This window comes from Bos indicus, chromosome 19, assembly GCF_029378745.1.
Source record: "Bos indicus isolate NIAB-ARS_2022 breed Sahiwal x Tharparkar chromosome 19, NIAB-ARS_B.indTharparkar_mat_pri_1.0, whole genome shotgun sequence".
Classification (NCBI taxonomy): domain Eukaryota; kingdom Metazoa; phylum Chordata; class Mammalia; order Artiodactyla; family Bovidae; genus Bos; species Bos indicus.
This window is the reverse complement of record NC_091778.1, coordinates 34,142,586-34,162,041: the sequence shown is the minus strand read 5'-3', so window position 1 is coordinate 34,162,041 and position 19,456 is coordinate 34,142,586. Positions and strand designations below refer to the sequence as shown.

The 19,456-nt window shown below is 51.8% G+C and overlaps 1 protein-coding gene across 4 annotated transcripts in view; it reads left to right on the top strand.

The window, feature by feature from the left end:
- CDRT4 (CMT1A duplicated region transcript 4) overlaps nt 1–19,119 on the top strand; it is a 29,940-nt gene extending 10,821 nt beyond the window's left edge. For 3 of the 4 annotated variants that reach the window (XM_070774353.1, XM_070774352.1, XM_019981789.2), the window contains 3 exons: nt 7,328–7,409; nt 13,684–13,758; nt 15,731–19,119. In XM_070774353.1, coding sequence (XP_070630454.1) covers nt 7,340–7,409; nt 13,684–13,758; nt 15,731–16,185 — 600 coding nt within the window. In that variant the 5' untranslated portion in view covers nt 7,328–7,339 and the 3' untranslated portion in view covers nt 16,186–19,119. The remainder of the gene's footprint in view (nt 1–7,327; nt 7,410–13,683; nt 13,759–15,730) is intronic. The other variant, XM_070774354.1, reaches the window with a different exon arrangement.
- Nucleotides 19,120–19,456: the final 337 nt, after the last annotated feature.

Genomic DNA, 19,456 nt, shown 5'->3' with positions numbered 1-19,456 from the left:
CCCTCTGTGTCCTTGGGGGATTGTTCCAGGACCCTTTGAGGGTATCAAAGTCCACGGATGCTCAGATCCCTCACAGTTGGTCCCATATACGCGGGTTCAGCAGCTATAGCTCCGAGGGGCAACTGTCCGCTAGTTACAAGCAGGTTTTAGAATCAAATTGACTTGCTTTTGAATTCTAACCTCAGCATTTGCCAACTGCAGGGCTTTGAGACAGTTGCTTGGTGTTTCGGAGGCTCATCACTCCCTTTACAGAATGGGGACACCATGTCATAGGTGGACAGTGGTAAGGAATGAATGGCATGAAGTGGGTCCCTCTGGTGGCACTGCTGGCCCTCCCGGGTCTCCATTTACATTATTCCCATCCCTGTCCCCACAGCCGCCTCCCCCATGAACTCTGTAGCTCTCCCAGTTCTGGCTTTCACCCCATCATTTTATGGAATCAGCCTCATACACGCTCCTAGTGTCAATGTCAACGGATTCATTTGGTCCTTGAGTTTCTTGACGCCTCTGTGGCCTTCACATGTCCATGTCCATGACATCTTTTTTCTGACACCAAATGTATAGCTTCTGACACCAGCTGATTCTCCCCTCCTCCACCACCAGCTGGGTGCTTACACGTGAATTCAATTCAGCTTCTGTCTCCCTGGAGAGCGTCAGATAGAGGGCTCAGTCTCACAAGACTGCCCCCATTTCAATTCAAGTCCCAAGGGCCTCCTCTACTTCTCACTGGCTATAAATTTGGGGGATCCCATCACCCCTTCCTCAGATTTGCTCATTTGCTAGAATAACTCACAGAACTCAGGAAATGCTTTACTGTTACTTTACAGGAAATGTTCACCAGGTTATTGTAGAGGATACAGTTCAGGACAGCCAAATGGAACAGATGGAGTTTGGTGACGTGCAGTTGGTCAGTTGCTCAGTTGTGTCTGACTCTTTGTGACCCCATGGACTGCAGCACGCCAGGCTTCCCTGTCCTTTACCATCTCCCACAGTTTGCTCAAACTCATGTCCATTGAGTTGGTGATGCCATCCAATCATCTCATTCTCTGTCACACCTTTCCTCATCCTGCCTTCAATCTTTCCCAGCATCAGGGTCTTTTCCAACGAGTGGGCTCTTTGCATCAGGTGGTCAAAGTATTAGAGCTTCAGCTTCAGCATCAGTCCTTGCAATGAATATTCAGCATCATTTGCCAAAGGGACAAATGAGATTTTACTTCCTCGGCCAGTACTTTTCTTTACAAATCAGCTCAGTCAGAGAGTCTGGCTGTATCCTCTCCTTGTCGCCCCTTGAAGCACTAGGTGAGGAGGGAGCCCTGGCAACAGCAGGCCCTCCAAGCAGAGCTGTGATGCGCCCAGGGCTGGCAGCTGCTGCAAGAGCCAAGAAATCTCGCCGTTTTCTTGCCCGCCCCTTGGCTTCAAAGTAAAGTTTTAGAAACCACCCGTCAAGGGTGACCACACTGAGGTGGAAAAAGTGTTTCTGAAGCTGGAGTCAAAAATTTCCACTGACACCAGACTTTGGCACAGCAGTTCTTAGTCCAGGCGACATTCACACACCATTTCTGTGACTTCTTGGAAGCCAACATGAACCTCTCAGCCTTTCTCTGCTATCCGGTGGGGAGATGGCAGAGGACAGCTCTCCTGTGAACCAGCATCGCCTGGCAGGCTTGTTGAACTCAGGTTCCAGCCCCATGCCAGAGTTTCCAATGCAGCAGGCCTGGGTGGACCAGAGGAAAAGCATTGCCAACAAGCAGCCAGGTGATGCTGAGGCTGGTCCCCGGACCACCTTGGTGACCTCTGGTCCGGGTCATATGCTCACTGAGCAGGGAAGTCCCAGTGGGAGTCATCAATGTGTGCGTGCTCAGTCATGTCCAGCCCTTGGAGACCCTGTGGACTGTATGCCATGCTTCTCTGTCCGTGGGATTTCCCAGGAAAGAATACTGGTTGCCATGCCCTCCTCCAAGGGATCTTCCTGACCCAGGGATCGAACCTGAGTCTCTTACGTCTCCTGAATTGGCAGGCAGTTTCTTTACCACTAGTGCCACATGGGAAGCCCAGTGGAAGGCATCAATAAGTCCACTTAAATACGCCCTCTGTGCATCCTTTGGGGCTGAGGACGGGGTGAGAGCCATGGTGAGGGTCAGGGCCCACAGGGTGGCCGTGCACCTCTGTTGCTGCCCCTAAACTGCTTGGCAGCCCTGCTGGAGGTCCTGGGGCAAAGCAGCCATCCTCAGGCTCTGTCTGCACCGTCTCCTTGAAGCCTTCTTGACTTGCAGAGTTCCTCCTGAACTGTGACTGTCAGAAACTGTCAACAGTTCCGGTCAGGCCTATCTGTTGGCAGGGGCACTTCAGGCAGAGGGACGCCATGACCCAAAGACACCTTCCTGGGACCCCCACATAGCCCCAGGAAAAGCCAGCCCCTCGTCTCCCCACCCCAGGGCTGGAGAACATGGGGTGGGGCCGGGCCCATGGCTCCTTCAAAGCCAGGTAGATGCTGGCGGTCAAAGCGAGCCCGGCCCTTGCGGCTCCTGGTTGCAGGCGCTGCGTCCCCGCTGCATATACAGAGCCTCCTTTCTTCCTCCAGGAGAAGCCACTATTTCATAGGCGGTGCAGTCGAAGGAAGTGGAAAGTCCCAGACAGAGCCTATGAGCCCCTCTGGGTCCCTTTGCCTCTTCTGGCCCCTCCCAAGGACAGGGAGGCGTGGCCTCTGCAGGTGGGCAGGGTCCTGCCCAGAATCAGGGTTTCTGGAGCCAAGGCCAGGATCGAGGGAGGGAAGGGGGAAGCCCCAGGCCTGGGCTCTGGGCTGGACCGCAGCCTCAGCCGGCCCTCCCGCCGTGGCCCAGGAGGGCCGTGCTGAGAAGCTGCTGATCTCCACCCCGCCGGCTCCACATTCCTGGATGCTGAGGGAGGGATCCCAGTGTTTATTCCGAACAATGTTTTCCTCTGTCTGTACTGACTGGGCGGTAAATTCTTCCAGATTTCTGGCTCCACGTCGTAACTCCAACGGGAGAGAAACAGGTTTACGGCAGTTGGCAAGGGTGGGAACGCAGGGTCGGTTCCTGTACCTCGTGCGTCTAGAATTTCCATGGGTGGATGGAAAGACTGCTGGCTGTTTGGTGGCAGTGGTGGTGGGGCTCACCCCAGCTCTGCACCCTGCCTTTCACATTTCCCACCCTAGAGGGCAAAGTGAGCTTTCTCTTCTGGAACCCGGCAGAAAGGGGGCCGAGTGCTGAAGGTCAGGGCTTGCTGTGCTTTCTTGGTTGCGATAAACTCAGAAGTTGGGCTCACATGGAACTCATTTGGTGGGGTGCTGGGAAGCTGGCGTGCATCCTGGGTCCTGGGCTGCTGTGTGGGGAGGAGGTCAGAGCTGGAGAGAGAGAGAGGAAAAAAAACAACAACCCTATTTTCACAGAGAAATCTAGTGACATGAGGGCTAGACTGTTGGGCCAGAAAGACCCCAACATAGCTGGTTGGGTCTCAGAACCATGCTGGTCGGTGCCTGTGATGATCTGTGACTGTTGCTGTCCTTTAATAGGATGTCCTTTAGCAGGATGATCACACAACGGGGCCACGGAGACCCTCTTCTCTTTATTAACGATATAGAGACCTTTGGGAAACCAGTGGGATCAATTCAAAGATAAAGGCACCCTTCCCTTGAACACAATAACCTGGTTCCTGGATTTTTCTCGGTGATGATTTGCTCTCTGTGGGGTCCTGGGTGAAGCCTCAGCCCTGGGGGCAGGTGCCCTTCAGCCTTTTGGATAGGAACAGCCTAGATCCACATCAGGCAGGGGGCAGATGGGGGCCTTGAAACCCCCAGTTTTCTTATCCTGTGCTCTCAGACCCTGAAAACCTACTTCTGAATCCCATTCATGGTTTGTGTATGTGTGTGCATGTGCGAGTACACACATGCACTCATGCACACACAGCAGGAGAGAAAGGTGGCTGGCCAGCCACCCAGATCCAGAGCCCAAACAGCATTTATGTTGTAGAGGGGGTGTATGCGTAAAATAATTGCGTGATAGAACTTGACTTTATAATCTGGCTGCTTTCACAAAGCCATTTTGATGCCAAAGTCATTTTTACTTGGCATCATCTAACCACTAAAGCTGCAGCTTTCTGAACCTCTCAAGGAACATGTGAAGAAAGCACCCTGGCATCATCTCTGAGCCCCACCTCCACCCCTTTCCACCCCTCCCTGTCCCCTCTCTGCCTTGACCCCTCCAGCCACAGCAGTGTGTCTGCAGTATCAAGATGGCCTTGTCCAAACTGGCTTTGTTAGATGATGGCCTCATTTCTGTGGTGTTTGATAGCCATGAATTCTTTACATACACATGCTCCCTTGTAGCAGGAGTTGCATTGTTCCCCAGAGATGGGAGCAGAGTGGAAGGAGGAACCATGTAGGGGAATTACCCCCACGGCTGGCGGAGTCCACGTCTCTGTTCAGTATCAGGAGTAGGATCCTTCCTTGGGAAGTCTGATATGGGATGGGCCTTGTATCAGTTACCTCTTGCTGTGTAACAAGTACCCCCAAATTTAGTTTCTTAAAACACACATGTACCTCCCAGTCTCCATGGGTTGAGAATCTGAGTGGGACTTAACTGTGCCTCTGTCTCCAGGCCTCTTTGTGGGGGACAGTTGTGGTTTTGGCTGGGGCTGTGGTCCTACCCAAGAGGCTAACTGGGGAGGGTCCCTGCCAGAGCTCACTCGCATGGTTACTGGCAAGATCAAGTTCCTCACAGGTTGTGAAACTAAGGGCCTCCGTTCCTTGCTGGCTAGAAATATCCCTGGCCATTAGCTTCCCCCTAGGGTGGCTTATAATAGGGTTTCCCTCTGATGTACAGAGACAAAGAAAGACAGACAGAGACAGAGAGTGAGTTCAAGAAGGAAGCCAAGGTTTCTGTGTAACCTAATCGCCATGTAATGTCCCATCACTTTGATCACATTCTATCTGTTAGAAAGGAGACATTAGATACTGGTGGGGGGTGGGTTTCAGAGGATGTGAGTTCTGGTGGGCAGAGGATCTTTGGGGGCCTTCTGGGAGGCTGCCTGCCAAGGCTTCTGGGCCCAGTTCTGTTCAGTCTGTTCAGCCTGTGGGCCCTGGAACCCTGGTGGTTCTGATAAGCCCGTGGCTGTGAGGGGAGAGATAAACGAGTTCTGCGGTCACCAGAGAGTAAGACACAGTGTTCTGAAGACCACCCGGGGCTGGTGATTCTGAGCTCCTGAACTGGTTACACTTGCCCTCCACTCTCTCCTCTCGTCCCACCTCCACCCTCTGCTCTCTCTGGAATTCATCTAGTTCTTGTCTTGGGTGCCCATGTTACGTCATCATCTTGCTACACACACGCGCCCCAGTCACACATCAGAGAGGTATGTTCATGCCATTAGTTCAGGCTTCCTGATCTTCTCTACAAAAGCAGACAGTTTAGAACTTACTGATCATGACATCCTTCTCCCTGAATCAACTGGATTGGAGTAACATCCATGGGACAGGGTGTGTCTCATGGAGAAACTGAAATTTGGAAGGACCGAGTAACCTACTCAAGACTGGACCAAAGATGCAGAGCTGGGTCTCAGAACTCTCCTCCAGCCCACGTCCCCTTTAAGCTGCTCACATACCCAAGTCTCCAGATTGTTTCCAGCAGGAATCTGGCGAGACTTTTTGGCCCGGTTTGCTCATGAAGTCATCGCAGGCTGGAGCTGCAGTGGCCTGAGGAGAGGAGAAACGGGGTCAGCTGGGACCAGGGGTGTTGAAGCTGAGGGTTTCCCAGAGGCATGCCTGGGGACATCAGGGAGTTGCATGGGGCTTGTGTGTGCACGTGTGCATGTGCACATGTGTGTGTGTAGATAATAGAACCCCCCCTTCACCTTGGGGATCAGGGCCGTGCGCATATCTGTACATTTGGACTCGAGTGGCTGCAGATTGACTGGGATGCCTCAGACCTGCTGGGCTCAGGTCACCTCCAGAGGGTGTCGTTTCTACAAGCAGATGATATAAGCAGGGCTTCTGGGAACTGAGAGTGGCATTGATGTGCGGGATGGGTGGGACTTGGGGACAGAAGTGTGCCCCCACTCCTGTAGCCCATCATTTCATCTCCCCCTGCTCCAGCCTCTTCCTGGATGTCACAGTCCTGCATGACAGTCACCCAAGGAGGGTGAGGGCGGTCCAACCTGGGCTCCCACCTGCTTCACATAATGTACCTCACGACAGAGCCGTCAAGGCCAGAGAAATCCTGTTACTGCCCCTAGTTTACAGACGAGGTCATCGAGCCTCAGGAAGTTTAAGGATCCCACTGCAGGTCACACAGCTGGGCAGCAGCCGGCCTGTCCTGCCCTCATGCTCTTAATTGTACATGCTGTGTTGTGCTTAGTCACTCAGTCAGGTCTGACTCTTTGTGACCCCATGAACTGTAGTCTGACAGACTCCTGTCCATGGGGATTCTCCAGGAAAGAGTACTAGAGTGTGTTGCCATGCCCTCCTCCAGGGGATCTTGCCAACCCAGGGATCAAACCCAGGTCTCCCGCATTGTGGGCAGATTCTTTACCGTCTGAACCACCAGGGAAGCCCACGAATACTGGAGTGGGTAGCCTATCCCTTCTTCAGGGAATCTTCCCGACCCAGGGGTCGAACCAGAGTCTCCTGCATTGCAGGCAGATTCTTTACCAACTGAGGTACCAGGGAAGCCCCTTGATTGTATACTTTACTCCATACAACTGCTTCATATGTATCTTTGTCCCGTTAGGTATATTCTCGTATGTTGCCTCTTGGAGTTGTTGAAATACAAACACAGTTAGGTCACAGAAACACTGTGGGAGCACTGAGGAGAGAGCTGGCTCTCATGCAGGGCTGCACGAGGCTGGGTCTGGAAGGTTGGGCCTCTGTCAGGAGAGGATGTCCCCCCAGCACATATCGTGGAGGGCCCGTTCCCGGAGAGTAAACCTGCTCCGTGCACCCCTCTACTGTGCTAAGGGGAGACACATTAAAACCCTTGTTGAATTGGATTTCTGACTCAACAAAAACTCCTTTTGTCAGAGCCTCAGAACTTCCTGGCACGTGACCGCACATATTTCCTATATGCTAATGGGTCGCTGTGGACTGTTTGTATGTCGGTGCCTAGAAAAATTCGTTTAAAATGAGTAACTCAGTTTTTCTCTCCAATTGCAAAGACCCCTTTCTTGATCTTTGGGTACTCAATCTTTGCTATTTTCTCTTTTAACTGCAGGCAACAGTTTTCCTGCATATTCAGCTGTCCGTTTCCCCTAGAGCATCCATGGTAGTTACATGATAGTGTATTTTACCAGTTTACCTTCCTCATTCTGTATTTTTCAGAAACCTCTTGAAATGAGCCACACCAGAGACTTTCAGAAGCTTGCACGCTGGAGAAACAGAAACCAGAGACGGTCAGAGCGAGGTGAGCAAACCTGGGGAGAGAGACCCCAATACCAAGTCACGCACAATGGGACAAAGGGCCCTGGTAGACCAGGCACAGATAAGACACTTGAGAGAAGAGGTTAGAGTAGGTATAAGGCCGCTGGGGGTGCTGATCGGCCTCCCAAAAGAAGAGTCAAAACAGTCCTGGAAGGAGAGATGAAGGGGTGTCTGAATTTATCGTCGTTCGGAGGGAAGAAAAGGCCACTCCATCCTCTAAGAGCAGATGGGAGGCCGCCCGGGGCCGCATCGAGTAGCAGCGGCATCCCTGTGTATGGTGGGCGTGCAGGGGACGGAGCGCGTGCTGGACCAGACGAAAGGACACGCGGCTTCCGAGGAAAAGCGGGGTTGGAATTCAGTCTGTTTGGGCCCTGTGGTTTTCTGTGTGAGACAGGGTTTCAGTGAAGCCTGAATCCTGGACTTGCTGGCTTCAAGCCAGTGTCTTGGGCTCATTTCTGGGCAGGGCTGCCCGGGTGCCACTGGTGGTGTATCCTCCTCCCCTCACTCCGCTGCTTTGCAGGAGACGCAAGAGATGCAAGTTCGATTCCTGGGTCAGGAAGATCCCCTGGAGAAGGGCATGGCAACCCACTCCAGTATTCTTGCCTGGAGAATCCCGTGGACAGGGAGCCTGGCGGGCTACGGTCTATGGGGTTGCAAAAAGTCGAACATGACTGAAGCGATCTGGCACGCATGCATGTATATGTGTATGTATATGTGTATGTATATGCTGAGTTGTTCAGTCGTATATGACTCTTTGAGACCCTAGGGACTGTAACTCATCAGGCTCCTCTGTCCATGGAATTTCCCAGGCAAGAATACTGGGGTGGGCTTCCAGTTCCTTCTCCAAGGGATCTTCCTGACCCAGGGATCAAACCCCTCTCTCCTGCATTGGCAGGCAGATTCTTTACCACTGTGCAACCAGGGAAGCCCATAGGTTATGTGTATGTTGGGATAACTGACCTCTGAAGAAGGTGGCCACATTAGCTCTTTGCTTCCAGGCAGAGTCTCAAATGCAATCACCATTTTTCTTTAAAAAAAAAAAAAAAAAACAAGATAGGGATTTTAATATGATTAAGTGAAGTCGCTCAGTTGTGTCCTGCTCCTTGTGACCCCATGGACTGTAGTCTACCAGCTCCTCCATCCATGGGATTTTCCAGACAAGAGTACTGGAGTGGGTTGCCGTTTCCTTCTCCAGGAGATCTTCCCAACCCAGGAATCGAACCAGGGCCTCCTGCATTGCAGGCAGATTCTTTACCAACTGAGCTATGAGGGAAGCCTCCTCATATTTTATCCTTTTAATATGATTAAAGTGAAGTTAAAAAAAATCAGGTAAAACATGGCCTTATAAAAATCTTCCAATTAAGAAAAATATACAGGTAAACAGGCAAAAAAATAAAATTAATATTGTGTAAGGATACATAAAATTTTGCTCATCATTATTATCTAAAATATTAACTTTTGAAAAAGAAAGCATTATTTCTAGGATTTGCTTGATATTTATTATTTTTTTCTTAAAGATATTTTAAATGTAAGTAATATATACCAGGTTGAAAATTCACAGTGTTCATTAAGGATGAAATGAAATTTGATTTCTCTCTGGTCTCCTGGTCCCTGACTTGAAGGGTAATCAATGTTAGCTGTTAGCAAGTCACCATCTTTAAAGCAAACCCTGGGTTCCTGGTGCTTTGAGCACTGTAGAATCGGGTGGTGGGGCCCACTGATTGCAGCCACCCTGGAGATGCCAGTCTGTCCTCCCATTGTTCCAGTGGAGCAGAGCTTCCTCTTTCTGATTGATTACACTCTGCGAAGCCACATGTTTTCATGGTCCCTTTACTCCTGAGCCAGCTGTCAGGCAGAGAGAAGGTCCCTGGGCACAACTGCTTCACGCCTTTCATGTCTGATTTCCTGAGTATGAAGGCAGGGCTGGTTCCTGCTGCCTGTCTTTTCATCTTTCCTAGCCGTCTTGCCTGTCTGTGTACCCGGCTACTGAAAACATCCACAGAAGGAAAAGGTTGAACAGTGTTCCTCTGATTGTGCCTGTTTGGCTCATTTTGGAAATTTTATTTAAAAATTTGAACCTTGATCTCTAGACAGTATGGCCATGGGTGCTGTTTGCTGAATGAGTCTTCATATTACATTTAAATTGGGAATTTTACTATTTATCATGGAACAGTCCTCAGATAAATATGAAATTTAGATTTGTAGTTTTACCCAAGGCTCAGTTCTGCTTCCTGCAGCGCATCTGTCAAGTGTTTATTCTGCCAATTCAGCATCATGGTTCATAGGCAGAAACCCTGCAGCCTGTGTGAGCTGCACCCAGAGAGGAAGGTGGGCCCGAGTAGAGACACACTTCACTCAGGACTTGAACTCCTCAGGACTCACTGCCCCTCCCCCGCCAGTCCATCAGGACTCAGCACAACCATCTTCTCTTCTTGAACCTGTTTCATGCTTTCCCATCCTGACCTGGGTTGAGTTGGGAAGCTTGTGGTCTGGCTCCTCAATGGGCCGTGTGCTCCTTGAACTGAAGCTCCAGGCCTGGTGCGTGGTGACAGTGGACCCCCCCATCTGCAGAGTGGCTGAGGGGCCTGCTTCTGGTCTCTGTAGGAACTTCTCTTCTTTTATTTTTGATGACTCGGATGACATGGGCCGGTTGTGTTTGATGTGTTATGGGCATGGGAGACAAACGTGCTTTGTGGACCCTTGGCACTGTGAAGGGTAGACCCCTTCCCCCCCACCCCCCGAAAGCAAGAGATGAACATGGAGAATCCACTGTGAGTTCTCGGGGAGGGTGGGACCCACACCTCTTAGAAGTGCTGTGTTTGGGGCTCAGTATGGATTTGGTGAACACCTGCACCTGTGCATGAACTGATACGTGTGGCAGTGGGCACTTCAACTCTGCTTCCACTTCTGGTGTCCCTCAAAGTCCACGTGTAATCATTAGAGAACATGGATGTGCAGAAGCGTCTTCAAGAAGCAGCGTGCCCCCCTTCTCCCTCCTGCCACTGTGATGAGTCAGTGATGCCAGGCCTGTGTCAGAAGATGGGCACTTCGATGAGACTCCTGCCTCCCACCCCAGGGTGGTGCCCACCCCCCTCATCCCTGCCCTGGAAAGAGGTGTGATCTCGATCAGGACCAGCTGACAGCTACCATAGCTGCCCATCGTGTACAAGTAGGCTTTTTAGCAGAGCTCAGTGATGGGCTTGTTTCTCCTCTCTTGGAGTAGGCGTGTGTTTGAGGTTGAGAAGGTGGCCAGCAAGTTGTCTCATAGGGAGTGGGGAGCGGAGGCCAGTTTGCCCCTCCCCACCCCTGTCCCCTCTGTCTTAGCTCTGGAATTCTCAGGGCTTCCCAGTATCATATCAGGATCTCCTGGGTGCCCTCTGGAGCCTGTCAGCTCCATAGTGTTGGGTGGGGGGATGGGGCAGCGTGAAGAGGTGGAGGGAGTCTTGGTAAGTGGGCGGTGGGCTCATGGTAAGTCTGTTGGGGGGCCCAGTGCTTCCCTAGGTCTGAAGTGCGGGGTGTCAGAGAGTGTTCTCAGCCTATAAGACGAGGGTCCGCTCAGGATGAAGGTCAGCATGGGAACACCACGCGGCACCAGGCTGGTTCAGGTCTTAGAGATAAGACTCCCAGGACACTTCTGCCCTAAGTGGAAGCTTCCTCTTCAGCCCAAAATAAATGCAGAGTAACCAGAAGGCAGACAAGGAAACGGGCAGGCCAGGGAGGAGACCGGAGGTTGAGAAGGGTAAGTGCAGAGGTGGAAAGAAACTCTGCACCAGCTTCCTGCTGGAGAAAATATGGTTCTCCATCCGTTGGGGGTGGGGGGCCGAGGGGGGGTCAGACAAACTCCTTGGATGGCTCAGGGAGAAGAGGGAGATGAGATGCAAGCAAGACAAGATGCCTGCAGTCTGAAGCAGAGAAGGGGGCAGGCCAGGCAGAAGGAAGGAAGCAGGTCTACTTTCCAGGGAGCACTGAGCCCTCCATTTGGCTTGGCCTTTCCCAGGTGGTGCTAGTGGTAAAGAACCCACCTGCCAATGCAGGAGACATAGAGATGTGGGTTCGATCCCTGGGTCAGGAAGATCCCCTGGAGGAGGGCATGGCAACCACTCCAGTATTCTTGCCTGGAGAAACCCTGTTCTTGCCTGGGAAATCCCATGGACACAGGAGCCTGGCAGGCTACAGTCCTTGGGGTCGCAAAGAATCGGACATGACTGAGTGACTAACACTTTCACTTTTTTCACTGTTTCTTTTGCATTCTGTGGGGCACAGCTTGGGAAACACTGGATTAAGACACTGTCCTGCCCATCAGGGGTGTGCATACAGCACTATTTTCACAGTGTCTGTGGGGCAAACAATCTGAGTGTTCGGGGTGGATTTGTACCCGCTGATTCATCAGTCTTTCCTGGAACCCACAAAATCCTTTTGCAGGATGGTTTCCTGAGATAAGAATTCGGCTGGTGGCCATGGACAGAGTGTGAACCAGTTCTGCATGAAAGCACCATCCTTAGCCCCCACTTTGAGACACTGGTTCTTTAATCTTCCTGATTCCAGTATTAGCAGGTGGTGGTGGGAATGCTCTACAGCCCTTCATTAAAAAAAAAAAAATTATTTTTTAAAGATTTTTATTTTGATGTGGAATTTTTTAAAAGTCTTTATTGAATTTGCTGCAATATTGCTTCTGTTTTATTTATTTATTTATTTGGCTGTGAGGCATGTTATAATAAAGCTCTGACCTTGGAAATGATTTACTTTATAACTACAGTAGGATTGATGGTGGCCCTGTTGAGAGCTCCCTTCCCTGCCTTCCCCAGTGGCTCCTCAATGGGGAGGGAAAGGGGGCAGACAGTCTTGGAATTGCTCACCTGAGGGGCGTTTCCTACCTGCACAAGCCAAGCCTCGTGTATGTTGCAGCTGAAAGAAAGATTTTAGAATCATCATTCAGCCTCTAACAGGGCCACTAAGAGTAGGTCCTCACACTGGCAGCGGCACCTGGGCATGACTTGCTGCTGCTGCTGCTGCTAAGTCGCTTCAGTCGTGTCCGACTCTGTGTGACCCCAGAGATGGCAGCCCACCAGGCTCCCCCGTCCCTGGGATTCTCCAGGCAAGAATACTGGAGTGGGTTGCCATTTCCTTCTCCAATGGGCATGACTTAGACATGCACATTCTCAGGCCCCCAGAGCAGGCGGCGGACCCTGCATCCCTGGTGCGGGACCCTGCTGCTGTGTTTTCCCAGCCCCACCCCCCAGGGTTCCCATGGAGTGGCACCCATGGTTCTCAAAGCAGGGTCTCCTGGACACAGCTCCAGACTCACCCTCAAGCTTGTTCAGAGCCACTCAAATTCTTAGTCCCTGGGTGTTGACAGGAGGCAGTGGGCATGCTCCCTGGGCCCTCCCAATGCTCAAGGAATGAATCTATAAAGTCATCCATTCTCCGATGTGCATTTCTGGGGCTTGGAAGTAGAAAAGAGCTGAAAAGGTCGCTGCTGCTGCTGCTGCTGCATCACTTCAGTCGTGTCTGACTCTTAGTGACCCCATGGACTGCAGCCTTCCAGGCTCCTCTGTCCATGGGATTTTCCAGGCAGGAGTACTGGAGTGGGGTGCCATTGCCTTCTCTGGAAAAGGTTGCTAAGTGGTTAATAATAAAATCTCACCAATTTCCTTGCTGAAGATTTGAGTTGTGGCTCTGGACCTGGGCCCAGGGATGTTTTAACAACCCTCCAGGCGGATGGACCCTCAGGCTCGAGTTCCTAGACTACAGTTACCATCGGATTCCCACATGTACATGGTCATGTTGGGCAGGAAGGCAGCCTTATTGCAGCCTCTGCCTGAGGGCCTGAGGTTGACTACAGGCAGCTGCCCATCTCTGCTGCCCCTTCCCCTGATAGCAGGCCAAGGGTGCTGCCGGGGAGAGGTATTCCGCCCAACGGCAGTAATGTGCTCACTTGGGCTCTGGTGGAGAAGAAGACGTGGTTTTGAAGTGGGAGCGTTTCTTTCTTCACTTTTTCCCTAGTCCAGCCTTGATGCAGCCCCCAAGCCAGCCCCGCACTGGGTCCTCAAAAGCTGGCAGTCAGAAGGTGGAGGCCTGGAGCTGGCCTGCCCTCCCAGCATGCCCTGGGTTCAGCCCCTCTCTCCGGCTCCCGGAGGCTCCTCCTTGTCTCTGAGACGACAGAGGCCCTTGAGCTCAGGCTCCCAGGGAGGCTGCTCGTTGCTTTCTTCCAGGACTCTCTGTTGGGAGTCCAGGCTCACAGATGTTTTTCTCCTAAGGTATCCAGGCCTTTGCTGTGAAGAATTTGGTAAACATGGAGAGGCTCGATGCAAGAAAGATGAAGATGGAAGAAGGTAAAGCTCAGGTCTTTGCAGCGGGCGGGGTTGGCCGAGGTTAGGGGGTGGTGGGGGCAGGGGAGGCACTGAGGTGGCCGCTCTGTCACACTGGTGCGAGGATCTGGTGGCTTGGAGAGACAGAAGGGGCAGGTCTCTGGGTAGTTTCATCTCTGTCCTGTACAGTGGTTGCCCTAACCCGCAGGACCCTGGAGTTTTGCGTCTGCTTTGGGCAGGCAAGGACGGGTGGTCACGTCTGTGCCTGGAAGCTTGGATGCTCTTCTTCTAGAGTGAGGTGACGTCACGCATCCTGTCTTCCCCCAGGCACAGTGACACCCTTGTCGGGACCTGGAACCTTCCACGATGCTCTTCCTCATGGCCCTGTCTCCGAGAAGCTCTTGTTTCCCCACAAGGGAGCCTGAGAATCACTTTAGTATCTGCCTCTTCTCTTGAGTTATAGTGCTTTTCACTGAATTCAGGCTGGAAATGGCAAGATGAACCTTTTAAGTCCCCTGCCTCTCCAATTCATATCAAAATGACCAAAGGACTATAAAATTAGGGCAAGTAGGCAACACCTGAGGAAACGGGGGAGGAGAAGCTGTGGGAGGGAAATTTGGAGGCCCTTCTTCGGGACCAAGTGAAGCTGCAAAGGAAAGAAAGAAGATCTGACCTGGAAGGACTTGGTATTCACAGAGGGATGGGCTGCTTGGCAAACTAATGGGTGGATTTTCCAGTAAAGCTCGCCCCAACCCAGACACCCAACACTTCTGGCCAGCAGCCAAAGTGAAAAGCTTATGTATGTGTGAGCCTGTGAGACTTGAGTTCAAACACACCATGTGCTAGCTGTGCAGGATGGACAGCCGTGGGCTTGTCCTCTCTTAAAGGGAGATGACACTCTTTATCAGGTGTAACAAGGATTAAATGAAAAAGGCAGTGAGACTCAGCCAAGATGTTCATAGTTGCTGTTCACTGATTACTCTATGCCAGGTACTGTGCTAAATAAAATCTTTACATATATTGCTTCCTTTAATCCACAAGAAAGCTCTTTGGGGTTGGTCTTTTTCTAATCACTGCTTTACACACAAAGCCGATGAAGTTAAGGAGGGTCAGAGACTTGCTCGAGATTCACAGATAAGAAGACGGGGTGGAGAATGAATTTGAACTCAGATAGTCCAAGTGCACGGAGAAGGCAATGGCACCCCACTCCAGTACTCTTGCCTGGAAAATCCCATGGACAGAGGAGCCTGGTGGGCTGCAGCCCATGGGGTCGCTAAGAGTCGGACACGACTGAGTGACTTCACTTTCACTTTTCACCTTCCTGCATTGGAGAAGGAAATGGCAACCCACTCCAGTGTTCTTGCCCGGAGAATCCCAGGGACCAGGGAGCCTGGTAGGCTGCCCTCTATGGGGTCACAGAGTCGGACATGACTGAAGCGACTTAGCAGCAGTAGCAGCAGCAGTCCAAGTGCAAAGCCCATGCTTTCAACCCTGAGCTACACCGTTACAAGTCCTTGACTTATATTACTTTATTTCATCCTTCCTATAGCCTTATGGTAACCATTTTTACTGGTGAAATGACCAGTAAAAAAAAAAAAAAAACACCTGAAAACCAGCAGGTTTATAGGTTAAACAATTTGATGTATGCAAAGATTTGAAACCAAGCCTATTGGACTCCAAGGTCCCACTCTTGTTTTCCTTAACTAATATACTCCGTGGAGTGTCATTCTGTATCCCAACTTTACAGATTTTCCAGTAAAGTTCCCCCCACCTCAGACACCCAAAACTTCTGACCAGCAGCTAGAGTGAGAAGTTTATGGATGTGTGAGCCCATTAGACTTGAGTTCAAGCCCACCATTTTATTCCCACTGAATATAGGGGGTGGAAGGGCTATCATGCCTGATGGGGAGAAATCCAAACTCTGATTCCTCTGACCCCTAAAGAATGGAACCACTGCCGCGAGTGCCTCTAAATTGCCCATGTTTCTCTTTGCCAGTAGAACTCACTGAGAACATCGGGCTCCCAGTGAATCTGCTTGAGAAACACGACCCGTGGCCAGCCTATGTCACGTACACCTCCCCAATGGTGAAGAGACTCATCGAGAAGAGCAAGGCCAGAGAGCTGGAGTGCTTGCAAACGGTGGAGGAGAGTCGGCGGGTGGGCAAGCAGAGCAAGCCAGCCAGCCTCATCCAGCTGAAGAGGAGGAAGTCCTCCAAGTCCTCGGGCACCACCACCTTCAAGGACCTGAGGTCCGAAACCATGCTGTCTGTGTGGGGCCCCCTCACCATGTCGGCCATGGGGCCCTCGGGGGTCCCAGAGCCCCTCCACCTGCACTCGGACTCCAGGGCAAGTCCCACCGCCAGCTACAACAAGATCATCTTTGCCCGGGCACCCACCATGAGGACGCTCCCTTACACGGCCGGGCGGCCGTCGGAAATGTTTTGCCTCTAGCCAGAGTCCCCGCAGCCGACCCCCGAGCTTGTATGGCAATTAAGTGCCGTTTGCCACACATTATGTGGCGGCCCTTGCATTGGAACTCGCCCCTGCTGGTGCAGAGTTTGGCTGAGATCAACCCCACGGGATGGGGGCCATGGGTGGGCGGGTACGTTCCCTCTGGCAGTGCAATTAAGTGGGCCTGGGAATGCCAGGCTCCAGTTCCTGGTGTAGATGCTTAGGACCCAGCTGGGGATGAATCAGTTCTGGTCCAGGCAGCAGACAGAAACCACACCAGAGATTCTTTCTATTAATAGAAAGAATCCCTAAGCAGGCCACTGAAAAGGCAAGAAGAGGGTTCAGAGGGCGTGGATGGAGAGGCACCTGCAGGAAGCAGCCTGGGGCATGCACCCAGGGAAGAAGCAAATATATTAAGTTAGACGCTTGGTGACGGGCAGGTGGGCTGATCTCTGATTCCTGAGGTGGGCTAACGAATGCTTCTCAGCAGACACTGGTGTCCTGAGCTCGGAGGACAGCCCTGTGGGGTGGCACCCCCACCTCTTGGCTCATGGACGCCCCAAGCTTGGTTCCAAGAGTGTTGGGGAAACCCAAGAGGGACTCAGATTTTTCTGGAAGGAGTTGACACCGCCCAAGTGAATGAGTATTGCTGAGGAGAGGAAGCCAGCAGGAACCAAATCTGGAGCAAGTCTCTTCTTCCTCCTCCAGCCTTGACGCTCCCTCTGGTCTCCTGATAGGCGGAGCCTAACTGGGAGGGAAATAGAAATGTGGTTTGCAGCAACTCAAACCCTGCGTCTTGAAGCAGAGTGTGAAAGGATGGACTTAGAGCCAGGGAGTTAAGCTTGAGTCCCTTTCCAGTGGGTTCCAAGAGATCCCACCTTGCCATCCCACTTGGTTCCTGAACCTGTACTGGGAGGTTTCTTCCTTGGAAGTGCTTACAAAGCCGCCATGGGGGTCCAAGTGTCCGCTGCTGAGAGATGGGGGATTCTGTCCCCTGGACTTCTCTGAGGCTTGTGGAGCGGAGCTGGCGGGGAGACAGCTCCAGCTGGCCCCCAGCTGTGCTTTGTCAGACAGCTGGAATTGGTCCACCCATGCTTGGGCTATTCCCAGCTGGCCCTAGAGCAAACGATGCTGTCCTCAGTCTGGAGGCAGACACACTACGTGTTTAGTCACAGAGGGACCCCATGTGACAGGCAGACCACCCAGTCTCAGCTGTGGGGCTCCTCCACTGAGCGTGGCTTCACTGATCGCATCTCTCTTCTTTGCCTCACCCAGCTTGTGTTAGTGAAATGGTTAATACTCACCCAGCTTCTCACAGAGACACAGAAGATGCAATGAGTTAGTTGTTGGAAAAGGTGGAAGCTGCCCTGCGAATGTGCCCTCTCCACCCAGGAGCCCTGCAGAAACACTTGGCTGCACTCTGGCTGCCGTAAGCTGTGTAGAGAGCTGCACAAGTTAGGAGCTCCAGATCCATTCCTGGGTCCGCAGCTCTTGGCCAGAATGAATTCTTACAAAAATAATGTGATTTACAGTGAATCCGAATGACTGTCTTTTGGGTCCATGGAACATTTACAGACATGGAGGCAAGTGATGAATTCCCAACGAAAAGTTTTCTTTTCTCTATCCCTTTATGGGAGTTCATAGCTAGAGTATACTTGGGCAGTGATGGATTATAGATTTTCATTGTGTCAGTATTTGCAGGGGTTTAGGCTGATTTCTTTCCATTCCTTTGAAGGCAGAGTTGTTACATAATGTTTTGTTTTGTTTTTGGTGGCTGTTGCTTTTTAAATTTCTAGGTGTTTCACAGTTTTTACAAATATATACTCTAAATTAATGGTTGTTTTATAGATAACATTGCTTAGATTAATTTAATTCTCAGTCTGTTATAACATACAAGCAGGAGCTAAGCACCTTACGCTGTGATGAGAATGGCTTGTGTCTGTGGCTGCAGTACAGATGTGTTGCCTTCTGGGGCTGTTTTAAGAAAGAAAAACTATTAATTGCTTTGAAAGGGAGGAGTCTGTTCAAGGCCAAACTGGGTTCATGGGTTCAGCCGCTTCAAGGACTTGACCATGTTGGCTTGAGGACCGAGGGGGCTACCTGGAAGGGGTTCTCCTGGGGAGGCAGCTGATGGACAGAGTAGCTGGACCAGTGATGAAGCCTCCATCACTGAAGGAAGGAGGGTGACCCTGAGGTATCAAAGCGGCGGTTGCTTAAATTTGTCTCCAGGCCCAGATGCCTGACTGCATGGAGGTGGGGGCCCTGGAGCTGAACTTGTGCTAAACTCGTGGAGGACTCGCTAAAATCCTGGGAGGCCCTGAAGTAACAACAAAAAGTGGGGGAGAGACTTCTTGATGTCACAAGGCACCCACGTGCAGGTCCCCGCCCTGGGTGTGGACATGAAACTGTGGGTCTGCAGAGCCCAGTGGATGCTTGGCAGGACTGGACAGCTTTGTTCATGAAGCTGGGAGACTTCCCCGTGCTCCCAGGGCCCGCAAGCAGCCTTCCAGCCGCCTGGAGTCGGCCCAGTGGGCGGGGCTTGGAGTGGAATGTGGATTCTTCCGAGTGCAACCTCCAGTGCAACCTCAGCCGCCTTCTGAGTAGAGGGCCTGGGGGAGCTCAGGTTCCCTTGGATGTGCTGGACTCAGCGCTGGGAGTCCACAGCCCGTAGCCGCCGCCTCTTTATCTCCACAGCATCTGAAAAGTTCTGTTTGGCAGGGGAGCTGTTTTGTCTCCCCACTCTGGTTGGTGTGTGAAACACCAGAGTGTATCTTTTGTTAGCCCTTCTGTGCTGCTCAGTAACTAAGGACCCCTCTGCCTCTGACACGTTGAGTAGCTGTTTTTGAGCAAATTCTCTGGCTCCCATGCATGATATGGTTTTTGTCTGTTTGCAGATTCCACAGTCGGTGTTTAAACAGTTGACGTTTACCTTCAGCTGAGCCTGTGGTCCTTGCCATTCAGGGGTTCGGAGGGGTGGGGGTGGGGAAGGTGGGCTGTAAGGACAGACGATCTGGCAGTTCCTGGAGCTGGTGTGTGCCAGCCAGATGTTTGGGGGTGGCCCAGGGATCCTCCAATTGAAAAGGGAGGCCAGGGCGGGGCCTAAGGCCAGGGGCTTGGTGGAGCCATGGACTTAACTGACAGTGCGTGTGATTACAAATCCTTCTGGTCCATTAGGGGGCCTGAGGGCCTTGTGTGGGAGGCATAAATGCCTCACAGTCCCCCTAGTCTTTTTTTTCAGGACAGAGATAAAATAATGGGTCCCCTGAGGTAG